The sequence below is a fragment of the Oratosquilla oratoria genome, chromosome 21, assembly GCF_046742065.1.
Source record: "Oratosquilla oratoria isolate Oo_2021 chromosome 21, ASM4674206v1, whole genome shotgun sequence".
NCBI classification, from domain to species: Eukaryota; Metazoa; Arthropoda; class Malacostraca; order Stomatopoda; family Squillidae; genus Oratosquilla; species Oratosquilla oratoria.
The window spans coordinates 48,976,101-48,995,317 of NC_134797.1; the positions used below are offsets into that span (position 1 = coordinate 48,976,101).

General features: G+C 37.9%; 1 protein-coding gene across 8 annotated transcripts in view; it reads left to right on the forward strand.

The window, feature by feature from the left end:
- The window catches only part of sif (guanine nucleotide exchange factor still life), a 544,491-nt gene that overhangs the window by 440,288 nt on the left and 84,986 nt on the right, over positions 1–19,217 (forward strand). For 6 of the 8 annotated variants that reach the window (XM_076204845.1, XM_076204849.1, XM_076204850.1 and 3 more), the window contains 3 exons: positions 12,559–12,723; positions 13,000–13,232; positions 13,764–13,988. In XM_076204845.1, the coding sequence (XP_076060960.1) occupies positions 12,559–12,723; positions 13,000–13,232; positions 13,764–13,988 (623 nt within the window). Of the gene's footprint in view, positions 1–12,558; positions 12,724–12,999; positions 13,233–13,763; positions 13,989–14,233; positions 19,030–19,217 lie in introns of those variants that run through there. The other 2 variants (XM_076204851.1, XM_076204847.1) reach the window with 2 other exon arrangements.

Consider the following 19,217-nt stretch of genomic DNA (forward strand, 5'->3'; position numbering starts at 1 on the left):
GAAGATGGCCCCAACACTTTCAAACCTGTCATATGAGGAGAGATTGTCAAAACTGAATTTACCGACTCTGGAACAAAGAAGAGAAAGAGGTGACCTGCTGACCATCTACAGAATCATGAAAGGCATGGAAGTCCTTGATAGAGAGGACTTACTAAATTGGGATAAGAGAAATACAAGGGGACATAGAGGAAACTCAAAAAGGACAGCTATAGAAGAGACCTGAAATGAAATAACAGTTTTCCACACAGTGTTGGATCTCTGGAACAAATCAGACAAAACAATAGTGTGTGCAAAAACTATACACAAATTTAAGAGCAAACTAGACACTGCAAGATACAAAGATGGGACACCATGAGCATAGCTCCCCTTCCTGTAAGATACAGCTAGGTAAATAAAAACACACACACATTACAGTTAGATCTGGACAAAATCTGGAAATGGACTCAAAAGTGGGAAGTGAACTTAAATATAAAGAAATGTAGTATAATGGAGTTTGGAAAAAGTAAAGATAGAATATAAAAAAATTATAAAATTGGTGAAGAAGTCAAAAAAGTGAACTCGGAAAGAGGCCTTGGAGTAATCAGCAAAGACATGACACCGGACAAACATATCAATAATATAGTTGGAGAAACCTTCAACCTATTAAGGTCAGTGAAAGTGGCATTTCACTACTTGGATGAGGAAATGATTAAAAAAAATATTAGTTACACTAATAAGACTAAAACTGGAGTATGCAGCAACACTATGGACACCCAGTACTAAAAAGAATATAAAGAAATTAAAAAGAATACAAAAAGCAATGACAAAGTTGGCACCAGCTCTTTCCAAATTAACATATGAACAAAGATTATCCAAATTAAATTGGAATTACCAACACTGGAGCAGAGAAGAAAAAGAGGAGATCTACTGACTATAGAATCATGAAAGGAATGGAAGTCCTTGATAGGAATGATTTACTAAAATGGGACAATGGAAAAACAAGAGGACATGAAAAGAAATTCAAAAAGGATAACTATAGAAGAGATCTGAAAAAAATAGCTTCCCAGACAGAGTGCTGGATACCTGGAATAATTTAGATAAAGAAACAGCACGTGGCAACACTATTCAAGATTTTAAGAAAAAACTTGATGCTGAAAGATACAAAGACGGGTCACCATGAACTTAGCTCTCTTCCCGCATAATACAGCTGATAAGACCTAAACTAGAATATGCCACAACATTGTGGGTACCCAACATAAAGAAGAACATAAGAAAATTAGAAAAAATCCAAAGAGCAGCGACAAAAATGGCACATACACTGGCAAATCTGACATATGAACAAAGATTGGAGAAACTACATCTGTCAACACTGGAACAGAGAAGAGAAAGAGGTGATTTATTGACCATTTACAGAATTATGAAAGGGATGGAAATCCTCAATAGAGATGACTTATTAAAGTGGGACATAAGAGAAACAAGAGGACATGAAAAGAAACTAAAGAAGGACACTTAGAGACCTGAAAAAGAATAACTTCCCACATAGAGTGATTGATGTCTGGGACAAATTGATCAGAGAAACAGTGAATGCCAAAACTATACATGATTTTAAGAATAAACTGGATGCGGAAAGATACAAAAAGGGGTCACTACAAGCATAGCTCTCATCCCATAAAATACAACTAGGTAAATACTAGGTAAAACTAGGTAAGGTAAATACACATGGATGAAATATTTGTTAAGGAATTGTACATGAGGACAGAAGTAAAGGATAAAATGCCAGGACGGAGAGCAGTGACCTGTGGGGTTCCACAAAATTCAGTGCTAGCACCTATGATATTCCTTTTCCATGTTAATAACATGATGGAAAGTACAACAAGCTATTCCAACATGTGCACGAATCAGAGCTGTTTGCATTCCTAGATGCATTCTGCTTTAGTTTGGCTGTGGTTAGTGCTATTAAATCTTAAGAAATAAAAATCTAATAGAAAAATTTTGTAGGCCACATCCAAAAGTTAGGCCACATACTATACCAGCACCTATATTGCTTTGATAGTTTGGGAGTGCTAACCACAGCCAAATTAAATTGGAATGCACCTAGGAATGCAAATGATACAAAGATCATGACAGGAATGAAAAATGAGGACTGTAGGCAAGGCTGTTGCAAAAAAATATAGGCATCATATTCACACAGAGTCAAGAATGGAAAATGAATTTCAATACCAAAATATGCAAAGAATTGGAAACAGGCAATAGTTCTCCACTTCTCACTATTGACAGTTCCATCCTGGGATTCTTTTGGAGTCAAGTCTTCATCATTTGTGACATTTTGAAACAGTAGCCTTATGTCATCTTCTCTCATCTCGTCTTCCTCTTGGGCTTTCTTGGTCTGGGATCTGGTGATGATTGCCACTGGATCCTTCATGTTGGATTTGTCATTGTTTATTTGTAGTCTTAGGGTAATTTACTGCCTTTAGTCTCACCTGGACTATCTCACCTATATCATTCCCAAGGACATCAATCCTGTTTACTGGTGATTCTGCTATTCCAACTTCAGCAGTCACTGTTCTGCCATCTATTTCAAGTAATACCTTAACTATGGGTGCTAATGTTGTCATTCCTCCTACTAATCCCATGGCCATGGTAAACTGACCTATATGCCTATCTTCCAATCCTGGTATTACATTTGGCCTCAAATTGGTGTGAGATGTCTGTGTCTCGCAAAGGTGTGACTGTATATTTCCTCTCACTTCCTTCCACTCTTATCCTAGCATTTTTTACATATGGCAACAACTCTCGACCTACTTCTGTATCTTCTACCTTGCCTAACCTATCTTCACCTACACAGCAGTTGCTATCATCTTTGTCTTCCACTACATCTTTCTCTTTTGTCATACTCTGGTCTTTCCCTTACCTCCAATCATGTGTGTCTCCCTTGCTTCCATTTCAATTGTGGGCAATTTACCATCCTATGACCGTATTTCCTACAGGTATAACATCTGCTATTTTGATCTGTTTTACTCCTACTTTCTACACACATTTGCCTGGTTTGCTTATATCCCATTTTCTGCCTATACATCTGTCCATTTGGCCTAGCATAACAATCCTGAGGTCTGTGCCCAAATTTACCACAGTTAAAGCACTGAATTGGTCTCCTCCAACTATCTCCTACTTGTGGTCTCTCATATTTCTGACTTGGTATCACAAATGCGCCTCTGCTGTTACCCTTCAGTGTCTCTCATATTTCTCTTTCTAGGTTAATTTGTCCTTAATGTGAAATTTTCTGCAAAACTTGCCACCTGCATCAATGTCTCACATTTCTTTGTGGTCACATGTAGCCTAGCCTCGTTATTTAATGTGTAAAGGAATTGTTTAATCATGAACATCTTTTTTATCCTCTCAGCTGTTACTATATTTTCCACATGTAACCATTTGTCCAAATTACTCCTTATCTTCATGATCTTCACCATATATCTGCATCTAATATCCCTCCTAGCCTCTCTGAATTTCTAAAATGCTCTGGGGTAATCTCATATATTTTTAATACTTCATCTTTGATTTTGTCATAATCATGCATACCTTTCTCAGATACAGAGTACACACTTAAATCCATAGTGGGTAGATTTGGTTTTAGTATTGCTGACCAAATATCTCTTTCCTACTTCATTTGATTTGCTGGGCCCTCAAAAGTTGAACTGAACATCTCGGGTTCCCTTTCATCAAAGGTGGGGGCAAGCTTTTGGGCCTTTATAATGATATCCCTTACATTGATTTCCCTACACACCTGAGTGACCAATGCTCATGTGCTATGAGTCTTTCCCTTTCTAGGCTCATTTGAGTTGTTTGGTGCAACAATTATAAATTTGATGGGTTTTCAATGTTTTCAGCTTGCCTTTCAATAGCCTCTCTGTTTCTAGCCAAAGATCAACTTCACTACATCATATTCTTTCATTTCTAATTTCCTCACCTATCCTATTTTCATTTCTACTTTCTCCTATTTCAGGATTTCTTTCTCTTACCTGTGGAAACCCCTCAAAGTCTATTGATATTGTATATATTGATTGACCAATGCATTATTGTATTTTACTGTAATATGTAAACAACAACAATACTTTTGGCAAACATGCTTTGTTCCTGATTGATCATGATCTATTTCACTCGATGCACTATTTTTTATATCTTTTTGAATTTAATATACAAAGTTTGGCCTATCTCCCTTGTATTTTAATATTTTGCACACACTCAGTTATTTCACACAGTGAAGCAAGGAAAATCCCAGACAGTAGGGCCACAGTCTATATTTAGCTAGTTGTACCTAGTTGTATTATACGGGAAGGGAGTTATGCTCATGGTGACCCGTCTTTGTATCTTTCAGCATCAAGTTTTTTCTTAAAATCTTGAATAGTATTTGCACACACTGTTTCTTTATCTAAGTTATTCCATATATCCAACACTCTGTGTGGGAAGCTATTCTTTTTCTCTCCTCTTCTATAGTTATCCTTTTTGAGTTTCTTTTCATGACCTCTTGTTTTTCCATTGTCATTTTTTAGTAAATCTTTTCTGTCAAGGATTTCCATTCCTTTCATGATTCTAAATATAGTCAGCAGATCACCTCTTTCTCTTCTCTGCTCTAGTGTTGGTAGTTCCAATTTCGATAATCTTTGTATGTTAATTTGGAAAGAGCTGGTGCCAACTTTGTTGTTGCTCTCTGTGTTCTTTCTAGTTTCCATATATTCTTTTTAGTACTGGGTGTCCATAGTGTCACTGCATATCCCAGTTTTGGTCTAATCAATGTGACTAATATTTTTTTAATAATTTCTTCATCCAAGTAGTCAAAAGCCACTTTCATTGACCTTAATAGGTTGTAGATTTCACCAACTATTTTCTTTATATATCTATCCGGTGTCATGTCTTTGCTGATTATTACTCCAAGGTCCCTTTCCAAGTGCACTTTGATTTCTTCTTCAGCAATTTTGTAATTTTTTTAAATTCTGTTTTTGCTTTTTCCAAACTGACCTGGTTTTTTTTTTTTTTTTTTTTTTTTTTTTTTTTTTTTTTTTTTCCAATCTGGCCAAGATTTGCACAATTATATCAATCCTCTTTGTGTGATTTATTTACCCATTTTTAGAATATTCCCATTTCACCAGGGAGAAGCAAAGACAAAGTATGAAATATATATTCTTTTACTTACATCTACAGAGTATAACAGAGTGATAGCAAGGGCACAAGAGAGTTTGAATGGTCCACAACCCTATAAATATAGGGCACTTAAGATACTGTTGGGTATAGATGCCATAAATTTCTACACATATAACATATATTTTTCCAACTTGCCTGTCCTCACACATTCACTTCACTTTTATTTTGTATGAAGAAAGCATACAAATATTTATCAGCTACTTATCTATTTCTCATTCAGGTAAACAGATTAATTTATACTAGCACTACTTCTAGGTGCCACCAGGTGCCATTTTTGTTTGTGACCTTTTGATCTGGCATCACCACAGATATTCATGCATCCCTTCACTTTGTGTCCTAGGGTGATGCCACAGGGTCTGCACCTTTGTCTTTGGGTATACCTGCAACTAACAACCTTATTTTACTGTATTTCTACTATATCCTAACTAATTTCATGTCTTTCTTGTGATAATAATCCATTTGAAGTATATCATTGCAAACATGACATATACAGTACATGTACATGTACTGTATATGGACATGTACATGTACATACATGTACATGACACATACATGACAAAGGGGAGAAAGCCCTCTAGGCTGTACCATAAACCCATACATATCCATTCTCCACTAGCACCTCTCCCCTAACTTCTCCCTTCCCTACTCAACAGACATTTCCCTCTTGCTCAAAGGCCCTTTCATCCCATCCATCCATCTCATCCTTGGTCATCCCCCTTAAGTTCACTCCATCCACCTCTGCTTTCCATAATTTGAAACATAAGGAAAGAATATTCAAGATAGAAGTTCAAGTTTTATATGAAGATGCAAGATTGCAAGCTGAAATAATGAGTCACTATTCTATATGAACAAGGAGTTTGAGGGAGTAAAGGATGAAGAAAATGTAGATGCTATAAACAATATAACAATGGAAATAAGAGAACTGTTTGAATTGCTAAAAAACTAGAAGTGAGAAAGGTTTAGGAACTGATAGGATCTCTACCTGGATATTGAAAGAGTGTAGAGAACAATTAGTAGGCAGAGTACATAATTTGATAACATGTTCAATGATAGGGGAAGGTGCCATTGGATTGGAAATCTGTAAACTTGATACCAGCATGATAGCCAAAATGTATGAAAAAAAATGGATGAAACATTTAGAGGTGAAAGGAATATTAGCTGACAATCAATTTGGACTTAGAGAAGGAGAGTCTTGTGTAACCCACCTGCTGTGTTTCTATTTTAAAAAAGTTGATGTGCTGCATGAGAGGGATAGACTGTTATCACAAACCTGGTGTATTTTCTATTAACTGTCATGATCTGGCCTAGACTTGAACAATCTTATTAATTCATGCTAGGTTGTGCCTAATTTTCCCTTAATTTTGGATGTTTCCTTTTTCACCTGGGATGAAACAAATGTGAAATATGAAAAAATAACTTTTACTTACATTTGCATAATTAACAGGTTGAGAGTTAGGGCTTATGAGAGAGAAAATGGTGAGCAACCCTCTGAATACCTGGCACTCACAGGTATCACTGACATAGATGCCACAAATTTCTATATGCATAAGTCTAGTCTGTATTCTTATTTGCCTGTCTTCACACATTCACTTCACTTTTTATTATGTATGAGGAAGGTGTACAATTTTTCATTAGCTACTTATCTATTTCCCACTCGGTTATACATTTGCAAGTATCATGGCACTACTTCTATATGCCATTTCTCATCTGTGTAACCCTTGACCTGGTGTTGGTACAAAGAGTTGTGTCCCTTCACTTTGTGCTCCTCAGGTAGTGCTACGGCTTCACGCCATTTCTTCTTATTTCAATTTTTCTATATCCCTACATTTCTTATTATAGTTTTTATTTTACAGAGTCTTATGTACATACATATACCAAAGGATTTTTCCCCCTTACAAGGGAGGTAGCCAAAAAACAAAGGCATAAAATCCACTTCTACCCATTCCATCCCCATATACTCCACTCTGTCCACCCTATCCCTCCCTCTTATCTTGGCTCCTCCTGCATTTTGCCCACTGCCCTGGGTCAGAAGCATTGTTGCAAAACACAGCACATCCATAGCAAGCCTGCTTCATTAAATTGGCAACCCCACCTCTCCAAACCCTCGTTCAGAAATGGAGGAGACGAGGAGAAATCTCTTCAGGCTGCATCACTGAATCATAAACATGGAATTGAATTTCCTTTTAAGTATATCATGGAATAGAAGACATATCATACATGCACATTAAATGATACATACACGACACATAACACCTCACATGACATCAATGAAAGTGGCATTTGACTACTAGGTTGAGGAAATGATTGAAAAAATATTAATTACACTAATAAGACCAAAACTGGAGTACACAGCAATACTATGGACACCCAGTACTAAAAAGAATATAAAGAAATTAGAAAGAATATAAAGAGCAATGACAAAATTGGCACCAATTCTTTCCAAATTAACATACGAACAGAGATTGTCCAAATTGGAATTACCAACTCTGGAACAAAGAAGAGAAAGAGGAGATCTGCTGACTATAGAATCATGAAAGGAATGGAAATCCTAGATAGGAATGATTTACTAAAATGGGACAATGGAAAAACAAGAGGACACGAAAAGAAATTAAAAAAGGATAATTATAGAAGAGATCTGAAAAAAAAATAGCCTCCCACACAGAGACCTGGATACCTGGAATAATTTAGATAAAGAAACAGTGTGCAAACACTATTCAAGATTTTAAGAAAAAATTTGATGCTGAAAGATACAAAGATGGGTCACCACGAGCATAGCTCCCTTCCCGTATAATACAACTAGGTAAATACATGACACTGTGTATGAGGATTGTAAATTGATGCAGGAGGGTTTAGATAAAGCTTATGAATGGAATTAGGAGTGGAAGATGAAGTTGGATACAAAGAAATGCTAAATCTTGGAAATGGGCCAAAGCAAGAAAAAAAAAACATTATGGAACAATATAATGGGAGATGAATTATTCTCAAAAGTGAAGGAGAAGGATCTGAGAGTCTTAATAAGGGATGATCTGTCACTGAAAATATACAATGTATAAATGAAATAATGTGAGAAATATGTAAATTGTTAATGGATATAAGAGTTGCATTTTATTATATGGATGAGGATATGATGAAAATTTTATTTAGAATTTGATCTGTTCCAGACTGGAATATTCAGTGGTGGTATGGTCACCATATATAAAGAATGATACAAGAAAAATACAATGCAAAGGGTTGAACTAGAATGATTTCTAGCCTGATTGATAAGACAGACAAGGAGAGCTTAGAAAAACTGGGACTGCCTACATTAGAAAAGTGAAGGGAAAGAGCCGAAATATTAATTATTTTTAGAATAGAGAAGGAATGGAATTTTTTTTACAAGATCTGTTATTTGGTATGAGAAAACATCTAGAGGACATAGCAAAAACCAAAGAAGTCAAACTACTCAAGAGAATATAAGGAAGCACAGTTTTCCATATATATGCATGATTTTTGGAATAAGAAGAAATAATTCAGGTGGACAACATTAAAGAATTTAAAGCAAAATTTGATCAATGGTAATATAGAGACAGGACTCACTGACCATAAATTCAACCTTGTATATTACAATTAGATAAATACATTGAGAAACTGGTGTATGAAAATGTAGATGAAGAGCAAGGTATCAGGATGGAGACAGTGACCAGTGGAGTTCCTTAACATTTTCAGTACGAGTCAAATATTCGCACACACATTAACTGCCTGACGTACGATGATGCATCACAATATGTGCATTATAAAATATAAAGTTACAGCTGTTATACATGTTCTCTTACCTAGAATGTAACCACTGAAAAAGGGATCAAGCCTATTCACAGAACAAGAAGATCATGCAGCTACAATTACAAAATAAATATAATTAGGAAGCCAGTGCTGATATCTTCATATATTCACTCGCACCTCATGATGCCTACAAAGGCATCATCATATTCAAGGGGATAAGGATTGGTTCAGGCACCTTCTTTATATATATATAAATGACTTGACAAAAAGTACAAGCTACAGAAACATGTTTATACATAATGCAAAAATCGTAGGGAGAGAATAAAAGATGAAGGAGACTGCAAATTGTTACAATGTCTAGATTATGTATATATGCTTGGAGGCAGTCATGGAAAATTAACTTAAATGCCTAAAATGAAATGTAAAGTACTGGCATTTGGTAAAAACTCAGAAAGTTCAATTAATTCTTCATTGGGAAATTACTCAATTACAAAAGCAAAAGATAGCTGACAATCATATCAACAAAATGATGAGTGAAACATACAGACTATTGACAAATATAGAAATAGATTTTCACTTCATGGACAAAATGATGAAAAAAAAAAAATTATGGAATGCCTGATCTGCTTTTGATTACAATATACAATACTGCTAGATCCTCCTCATAAAGTGAAGGATATAAACAAGATTGAGAGAGCACAAAGATCATCAGCCAGATTGCTTCCTAGCCTCACAAATAATTTATGTAAACCAAGTGATTTTTTCCCCCATATAAAGGAGATAGCCAAGTCAAAAGGCATGTCCTTACTCCCACCCATTTCACTTCCATTCCTTTCCCATCCAACACCCTTTCCTCTGTTTCATCTTAGCTCCTCATGGATGATGGGGCATCCCTGTATCCTGCCCACTGCCCTGGGTAAGAAGTAATGTAGCAAGACACAGCACATCCACAGCAAAGCCACTTCATATAATCGGCGATCCCCATTCTCTGTCCTTTCATTTTACCTTCAACTTTTTCCTATCACATATCTTTCCAAACTCCATCACTAAATCCTTTAATATCCCCTTTGACCCTTGTTCAAGCACAGTGTCATCAGCAAAGAACAACTGGTTCACCTCCCATTTTTCTCTGTTTTCTTTAACCATCTCCAGTCCCCTGCCAAATACTTTTGCATTTACCTCCTACACCACTCCACCCATGTACACATAAAGAGCCATGGTGATATGATACATCCCTGATACAGTCCCACCTTTACCTCAAACCATTTGCTCTCTCCATTTTCAAAAGTAACACAGGCTGTACTACTCTTGCAAAAACTCTTGGCTGCCCTTCACAGCTGTCCCCCAATCCCATATATCTGCAAAACCTCCCACAGAGTCCACCTGGCCAGACTGCAATGTGGCCACCACCCAGCCCTTCTAAGATACCAGAAGAGACTGGATGACCACATTGTGGACAAATGCCCAGAATGTAACACTTCACCTCATACTATTCAACCCATCATGGAAGACTGCATTATATACAATCATGCACACAAACAGCACAACATACACTCCATAAAGGATTTGTGGGAAAAACCCCATTTCGGTCGTGGCATTCCTTGGGGAGATGGGACTGCTCGGACAGACAGTTTAGGGAACAACAACAACAACTTGGTGTCAGTATTCTTTCTTCCCCCTTCCACAGGGGAGAGGCAAAAATGTAAATATATACTCAAGGAAGTGTTACAAGACAGTATTAAGAGGGGGCACAGTCTCAGTACAGTAAAGTAGTATCAGTCCTCTATAAGTAGATATTTCCCCTAACATAGACGAAATAATGTGTGGCTCTAGCCCCTAATGTATTGGCTGCATGTTACTGCACAAATTTTCCTGCATAATAACATCTAGCCAATACCCCAGATAGGGCCTTCGCAAATATAACAAGACCAAAAACATTGGACATGCCATCATTGAAAGAAGGGACCAACAGTGGGAATCTGTATAAGGTGATCTTGTAAGAGGGACATCGGTTCTCTCCCTGCCACCCATCTTCAGACACCATCAACATGCTCACTTCCATTTGAAGGCACAGTAGGGCTGACTCTTGGTCTTTGAATGTGTCCCAAGGTCTCTCTTTATCAACTCGGCTATATTTCCCTCAACTGTAAATATAAGGAGATTTGACAGCCCTTGGCAGCACCCCTCTTCCTACTTCTAGGTAGTGACATAGAAACAGTTATGTACCAATACATAAGCACTCTCTCCAAGAGCAACAACTTAGCAAGCATAGCAGAGTGGGTGAATGGTAGCAAAGGGAATGTACTAATCATACATGCACTGTGCGGAATGGCAAATGATCATACTGTGTGGAATGGCAAATGATCACTTAAACCAATTAAATATTCAAGAAGATTTAGATAAATTACAGCAATGGTCTGAAAAGTGGCTAATAAAATTTAACACAAGTAAATGTAAGGTAATGCACATAGGTAAAAATAACAGTGAGTACGATTACAAGTTATTTGGAAATTCGTTAACAAAAGTGAATAGTGAAAAAGATCTCGACATAATTATCAGTAACGATCTCAAATCATCCAAGCAGTGTATTTCAGCCTCTGAGAAAGCAAATAAGATTCTAGGACAGATTGCGTGATCTTTTGACTTCAAAAGTCCATCACTCATTAACAAGCCACCAGTAATATAAATTGTTAGTTTGTCCACATTTGGAATATGCTGTTTCCGTATGGTCACTGAATCTCATTAAAGACAATGACAGACTGGAAAAAGTACAATGGCGAGCCACAAAACTAATTCCAAATATCAAAAATAAATCATACGAAAATCGACTAAAACATATGAATCTGTTTTCCCTAAAAAAGGGTAGACTCAGAGGTGACTTTATACAGGTCTTTAAAATTCTAAAGGAAATTGACAACATCAAAAGTGACAAAATTTTCACATCGAATGAAAATCAGACAAGAAACAATGGTCTCAAACTGTCCGGAAATAGATTTAATTTGAAAGTGGGTAGAAACAACTTCGCCAACCGTGTAGTTAATGAATAGAATAAACTTCCTGCACAGGTAGTGCAATGTAGTTCAGTTCGAAGCTTTAAAAATCATTTAGATGAACACCTAAGCAAGATGCTATAGTGATTATAATTTATTTCATATTATTTGTTTTTGTTTTATCATTTGTCTGTTTGATTCTCATTTATTATTAGTTATATGTCAATTTGTTATTATTTACTATTTACCTGTTTGTTTATTATTTATTTATTGTATTTGTTATTTACATTATTATAGTTTTTATTTATTAAATTATTATTATTATAATTTGTTTCGCATCCAACCTAGATATGAACCAAAAGGTCTCCTGTCGGCATGCTCCACCTTTGTAATTCTTATTGGATCCTTTGACTTTTTATTGTCTGTCACCTCAAATGGAAAAGTAGACAAATACAGTGTGTAATGCTTGTTTGTGTTGCAAATGCATATATTTCCATTGTAACAACTGTGTACACTCCTGCATAGAATCAAGTCATGCTTGATTCACCAACCCCCAGACAAGTGGGAAAAGTTATTTCTATATGCATATATGTATACATGTTTATACTGATTATTTATTATTGTTTATTTACAGCACTAGTGAGTTTAGAAATGCCTTCCTAAAAACAATCCGGCAGATCATCAGAGAGAGTGTCCGGAATATGAGCATTCCAGCCAATAAGCCTATTTCTTCATCTAAAGTAAATACCAACACCCTCCAACCAGCTCGGTCTACCAATGCCAAGAAAAAAACTCCAAGGTGTGTGAATCCTGTGATCACTTCCTATGTATGATCTTTGTAAGGTTGCTCTCAACCATAGGACCACAACCATTGTTCAAGGTTGTTTTTAAAAGTGTTTGTTTTTCATCTATTTTCCATACTTCTTTTTCATGCAGTTACTGTCAAAATATGTTTTATAATATATATTTAATGTGTCCCCACCATCCTTTTGATATTTTTATTTTATTTTATTTTATTTTGTTCTTTCTTTGTTTTTTTTATTGATTTATTTATTTATTTTTATTCCTGAAACAGTAGTCGTGGGCAGTCAGCCACACTCCAGCGCCATTCAGCGGGAAACATCGACTATGACAACTTAGAGAGTTATGACAACGTACCCGAGACACACCATCACCTCCATCACCATGGCAGTAGTATGATAGTGGATGTAGGAGGAGGTGGAGGAGGTAGCAACATGACTTCCTCCTTATTACCTTCTCATGACCAGGGCTTCCGTACGCGCAGCAAAACTCTGTCTGATGGGATAGGTGAGTTCGAAGATGCAGAAATGGTTAGTAGTACAGACTGGACGGTGCGATGCTAAGTTGGTAAGGCTGGCCGTGATGATGATGATGATGATGATCATGATGATGATGATGAGATGATGACAACAACGACGGTTGGACAGACAAGGATTACAGTAGATAATGACAATGACTATAATAACAATGATGATGGTCATGAAGACAAGGAAAAGTTGGTGGCTTCTGGAGAGTGAAGAAATGAAGGATTAAAGAAACAAGTGAGCAAATAATGATCAGCAAAAGTCGATGGAGAAGGGAACATATGATCTGCATTCCAGATGATGCATAGTAGCTTTAAGAATACATGTTTTAGATTTAAGCTTCACTAGAAGATATGTTCTTTCCTCTCACTGGTCGCTACTACACATCGCTGTGTTTTGCCATCTTGATATGTCTGTTGTTGGCTGAATTTTCACGAAGGACAATCGATACCATGCCGAGTCCTGTGTGCACGACTTTCTCCATTATTAACCGACAGACTTCACCATATTGCAGACGAACTGAGCGACTCCACCCGAAGTGATGCGGGCACAGAGTTTGGGACGAGGTCTGAAGGTGAGGAGGAGGTCGTTGACAAGAAGCAGGCCACTTTAGGTCGAACTCCCAATCACCTCTCTCTCTCAACCACCTCCACCCTGTCCACGGGGTCCACGGGATCCCAGGCCAAGCTGATCCAGGCATCGAACCAGCCCTCCCTCTACCAGCCAGCTAAAAGCTTGGGTGAGTCTCGCCAGGCCATAGTCGAAGTCTACAGATTCTAAAACTTGACATTGGCGGGTTTGTAATGTATGGGAAAGCAGTTGATTGCAGTAATTCACTAATAACTCAAGCACCACTACTAACACTCAGGTGTTGGTGGCTGCTAAGGCCACCAGCACAAACTAGTACTAAAACCCTACTACTGACTGACTCACCACATTTGTAGACTGAAGCTAATGCCTGGGCCCTCCCTACCCCGTCAGCAGGTTCCCCGATATGGAAACCCCGGGACTCCTTCGCCCCGGCCACCAGCAACATGGGCGGCATGGGCATGGGCTATGGATTTGGAGGGGGCGGTGGAGGAGGAGGAGCAGGAGGAGGAGGGTCAAGGGGCGAGTCCTTAACTCTCCCTCGAGCTGGCAAAAGTGGAGGAGGTCGCGAGGATCATTTCCTAGTGTATGAGGAATATGGCGGAAACATCTACACCAGTAGCAAGAAGGAACAAGCACACACAGGTTCTACGAAGACTCTGCATGTGTGAGCTATAGGAGTGGTGATAGCGTTAGTAGTAGAAGACATGGCATTGTGCAAATTGGTGCTGGCTGATTATGGGCTCTGTTTTTCATTGTCAAACCATAAGCTCCTGCCCAACAACTGCCTCCTCTCACCAACTGTTGATGGCACTGCTGCTGCTACTACTACTACTACCTACTTCTACTACTACTGCTGCTGTTCAACAGTTACAACTATCATCTTGCTACTTCCACAACAGTTTCTGCAAACGCTTCATCACGCCCTCCCTTCTCTGCTGTGTAGCCACTCATACGCTTGTGCTGATTTCGTAGAAGCTCTTCAACCACCAACATGTTTTCGAATCCACATCTCCGGTTTTCAATTCATCCATCATCATCATCATCACCAACTAAACTTGCGCCTCCTCCTCTTACTACTTCATCTCTGCCTCCATTTAGACCTCCTCCTCCTCCTCCAAACCTGCCACTTCTGACCGACTGCTCCTCCTCTACGTTCTCTACATGTCCGAAGAAATGAATTATAGACTTCCCTCCTCACCTCCTCACCCCCTCCACCACCACCATCACCACCGCGGCCCGGCTGAAGACTTGCAATCACCATGTACGCTTCCTGCTGCCACCATCCACTCTTGCCCCCACTAATGCTGGAGTTGTCAAAGTCGTCTGCTCTGTCTAACCCAACTCATCTGCCAACATCCCTGCTCACTAGTACAGTTAGTAGATGCTAAACTAACTATACAGCTACAGCTATAGTACTTTTTCATGCGCATCATACATTCATTTAGATCAGTAAGTGCTATGTTCTCTATGAATCTTATGTGGTTTAATGATACAGATGTTATGAGAGAAATATAAGTTGAGAGTAAATTAAAAGTATGAACATTGCCAGATGGAAGGCTACTCAGGAAGTGCAAACGAAATCATGTACACATCGTTTGCATCCTGGAAAACAAAAAACGTTTCTGTGGAGATAGATAAAATATGAGAAATGGCTCATGACAACAGTGGTATGAAAGTTACAGAAAATTAGTTCAATTATTGAAAACACTGAGGTGGTAAAGTAATGGTAATGCAACACTGAAAAAAAAATTGTTTTTCGGATGCGATATAAATCTTTAAAGTTATTTGGGAATGATTTGATAAAACAAAGGTGATATGTCTCATACTATTTGCGCTTGTTCTTCCACACTTCAGTAGTTTCAAAGGAATGCATTATTTTTATTTATTTATTATTATTATTTTTTTTTTCCCTTTTTTATATTTTATTTATTTTTCCCTCTTTCTTCCATGTTTGCATTTGGAGACATGTAGTAGCTGCTATGATTCCTGTTATGTTATAGGGAAACTGTATGAATAGGTATTGGTTTTATCCTATTTAATATTAGTCATCATGCTATAGTTTGCCCTGCTCAGACTCCTCATCACTATTCCCATTTCTGCATTTTTTTTTCACTTTTATCCACCACTCCTTCACTTATCATACCACACATAGTCTAACATATGGACAGATACACACAAAAGTACACACAACAAGGAGTTGTGAAAAAACAAGGAACCTGAAGTATTTGAAAGAACATACCTTTTCATACAAAGGCATCAACTTTTGGAATAATGTAAAAAAGTAAATGGTAAAAAAAACAAAAAAATTGAAACCAAGTTCAACAGATGGAGACAAGAAGACAAGTATCCATGAATGTAGCTTTTTTCATGTGAACTACAATGAGATAAGTTCATAGGAATTATTATTGCTTCAAGTTTAACTTACTGGAAACCTGCAGCATCACAGTGGATAGTAATGGTCCTCAGGTCTTCTCATTGATCTTTCAGGGAAGAAACTAGACTGATTTATATGTTGTAACAGTTTGGAAAATTTATTTTATGTTATTGATTTGTATTGGTAGGAAGAGAACAGTTGCTGCTTTTGAGTTTGCCTTATGTGAAAAGGTGAAGAAAATACAGTTGAATTTTAAGAAATTTTGGGCCAAGTCCAGAGACTATACCAAAATCTCTTGGGACTACTTAGAGGTTAGAATGTTGATAGGTTTTGAAGATGGGCAACAGGAAAATGATTCTTTCTCATATATCTTGGATGACCACCTTGTGCAGATACCTATTTTTAAATACAATTAGGTAAACCTGTATATGCTCACATATGCATGTACACACTCATACACATGTGAGGAAAAAGTAGACACATTGAACCTGTTATCATTATCATTACATCATTAAAAGAAAGAAGAAAAAGAGGTGACATGATTATGGTATTCAGGTCAATGAAGGGGGTGATATATGATAATTGGACAAAAAAAAAAGACGGAAGCTCATGAGTTTAGCTCCTTTCCTGTATATTACAATTAGGTAGATATAATCAGTCAATCTGTAGCCCCAAGTCTCTCTTGTAGGAGACCCACAATCCGCAGGTAACTGGCCATGGCACCAGATGGGCCCATGAATGACTGAAGTTTTGTTGTCTGGATAGACTGAGAGTAGGGCAGTGTAGAATGAGGTGTTCTGTATCTTCCCAAGACAAATAAGAACAAGTATTGCACTGTTATGGCTGTGTTCAGTAGTGAGTTTCCCTACTACACTCACTACACCTGTACTATAGGTCAGTAAGAATTTACTCAATCCATTATCCCCATAGTGTTTTCATACTACACTCACTCCTATATATACACAATGAAAGACAATCTGAAACCAATATGTTTGTGATCTTAATTCATTTACATTGAATTCAAGTTCCTGTTCAAGACTCTAGGTCTGCTTCCATTTATGTAGAAATAGAGAACATCACATTGATGGGAATGTATCTCTATGATATATTAGTGAGTCTTTTATGGTCCTGTCTTGGCTGGCAACTACTATCAATATACCAAACTAAGCCTAGAGAGGGAAATGCAATAGCAGTGGTTTTTGATCCCTCCTATAGATATTTCTTTGAGAAACTGACTACTATCTCTCTTCTATTAATGTGGGACTTTCTGTGTCATCAGCTTGTAGTAGTAGGAGGGGGGAGCTGTTACTGCATCACAGATTGACAGCTATCTTATATGAAAAGGTGTAAGGAATAAAGATAAAGTTTATACAAGATGTTGGGCCCAATCTAGAGACTGAGTGTCAGCCCCTTGGGACTGCACCTCCAGATGGAGGTGAGGGTGTTGATGGGTTTTGAAAATGGGTGAGAGGAAAATGATTCTTTCATCTCAGAACTGAAGGATCTTGCATACCTGTGACCTCCATATAAAATCAGGCCTGTAACTAAGGTAGAATTTGAGGAGAAGCAACCGAGTTAATCTCCAGCCTAGTAAATAAACCATACAAGGAGAGATCATAACCATTGAATTTGCCTTCACTGAAAGAAAGAAGAGAGATGACATTTTTGCAGTGTTGAGGTTAATGAAAGGAGTGGATAGAATTGACAGAAGATTTCTTGGTTTGGGGAAGTAGGGCATCATGAGGTCAGCTCATGAAAACAAAGTGAAAAAGACTACATGCTTGAAGAATATAAAGAAAAATCTTCTTCTAGATGCATCAACTCATGGAATAGCCTTAAAGAAGCCATAATCCAATCTAAAACTGGAGTTTAATATCATGCCAAGTTTGGTCAATAGGGAAAAAGATATAGGACATCATGAGCAAGTCTCATTTCCTGTATGTTATGGTTAGGTAGACATGAATACATCTGTAGTGGATGATCTCTGAGAGGAATGTATGAGAGAAATTGGTTTCTTTCTTTACTACAGTATTATAAATGGGTATGTATGATGCATTGACTTGGAAGTGAGTATTAAAGGAAAGTGGCTGGTGGAAGTGGTTAGCTTTAGATACTTGGGAGTGCATGTGGTAAGAAAAGGAGGAGTGGAGGTGGAGGGAGAATGTAGATTGAGAGAAGCAAGTAAATGCCTTGGGGATTAAAAAGTATAATGAGAAATAGACATCTGGGAATGGATGCTAAGAGGAGATTGTATGAAGGGGTGATTGTCCTGACAGCACTATATGGAAGAGCTTAAATGTATTTAAAATTAAATGTCTGAGAAATATGGTAGGGGTTATTAAGCTGGATAGAGTGACAAATGAGGAGGTGAAAAGGAGTTGGGAGATAGGGTTGATGAAAGAGTATTGGGATGGTTTGGACACATGGAAAGAATGAGTAAAGAAAAATTAGTAAAAGAAGTATGGAAGGCAGAGGTGGATAGAGTGAATGGGAGGGGGCGATCAAGGATGATGTGAATGGATGTGGTAAAAGGGGCAATGAGAAAGAGGGAGATATCTGTTGAGGAAGGAAGGGAGAAGACAGAAGATAGGGGTGAATGGAGAATGGTTGTGTATGGCTGATGCTGTGATGCATGGAAGGGAGTGGGTGGGGTATGGGGGGGTTAGGGAGTAGTTATGTGTAATAATATTTTGACACAGCCTGAAGGGATTTCTCCCCATCTTCTCTTTTTTTTGTATGAGGGGATGGAGAAGGGGCAGTCACTGATTCAATGATGGCCTTGCTGTGGATATGTTGTGTCTTGCTGCATTGCTTCTTGTCTTGCTGCATTGCTTCTGATCTAGGGCAATGGGCGAGATGCAGGGATGACTAATCATATAGGAGGAGCCAAGAAAAGAGGGAGGGAGTGAGGGGTGGTGAATGGGAGTGGAGTAGGTGGGGATGAAGTGGGTGGGAGTGGAATTTGGCTACCTCCCTTGTAAGGAGGAAAAAGCCCTTGGTATA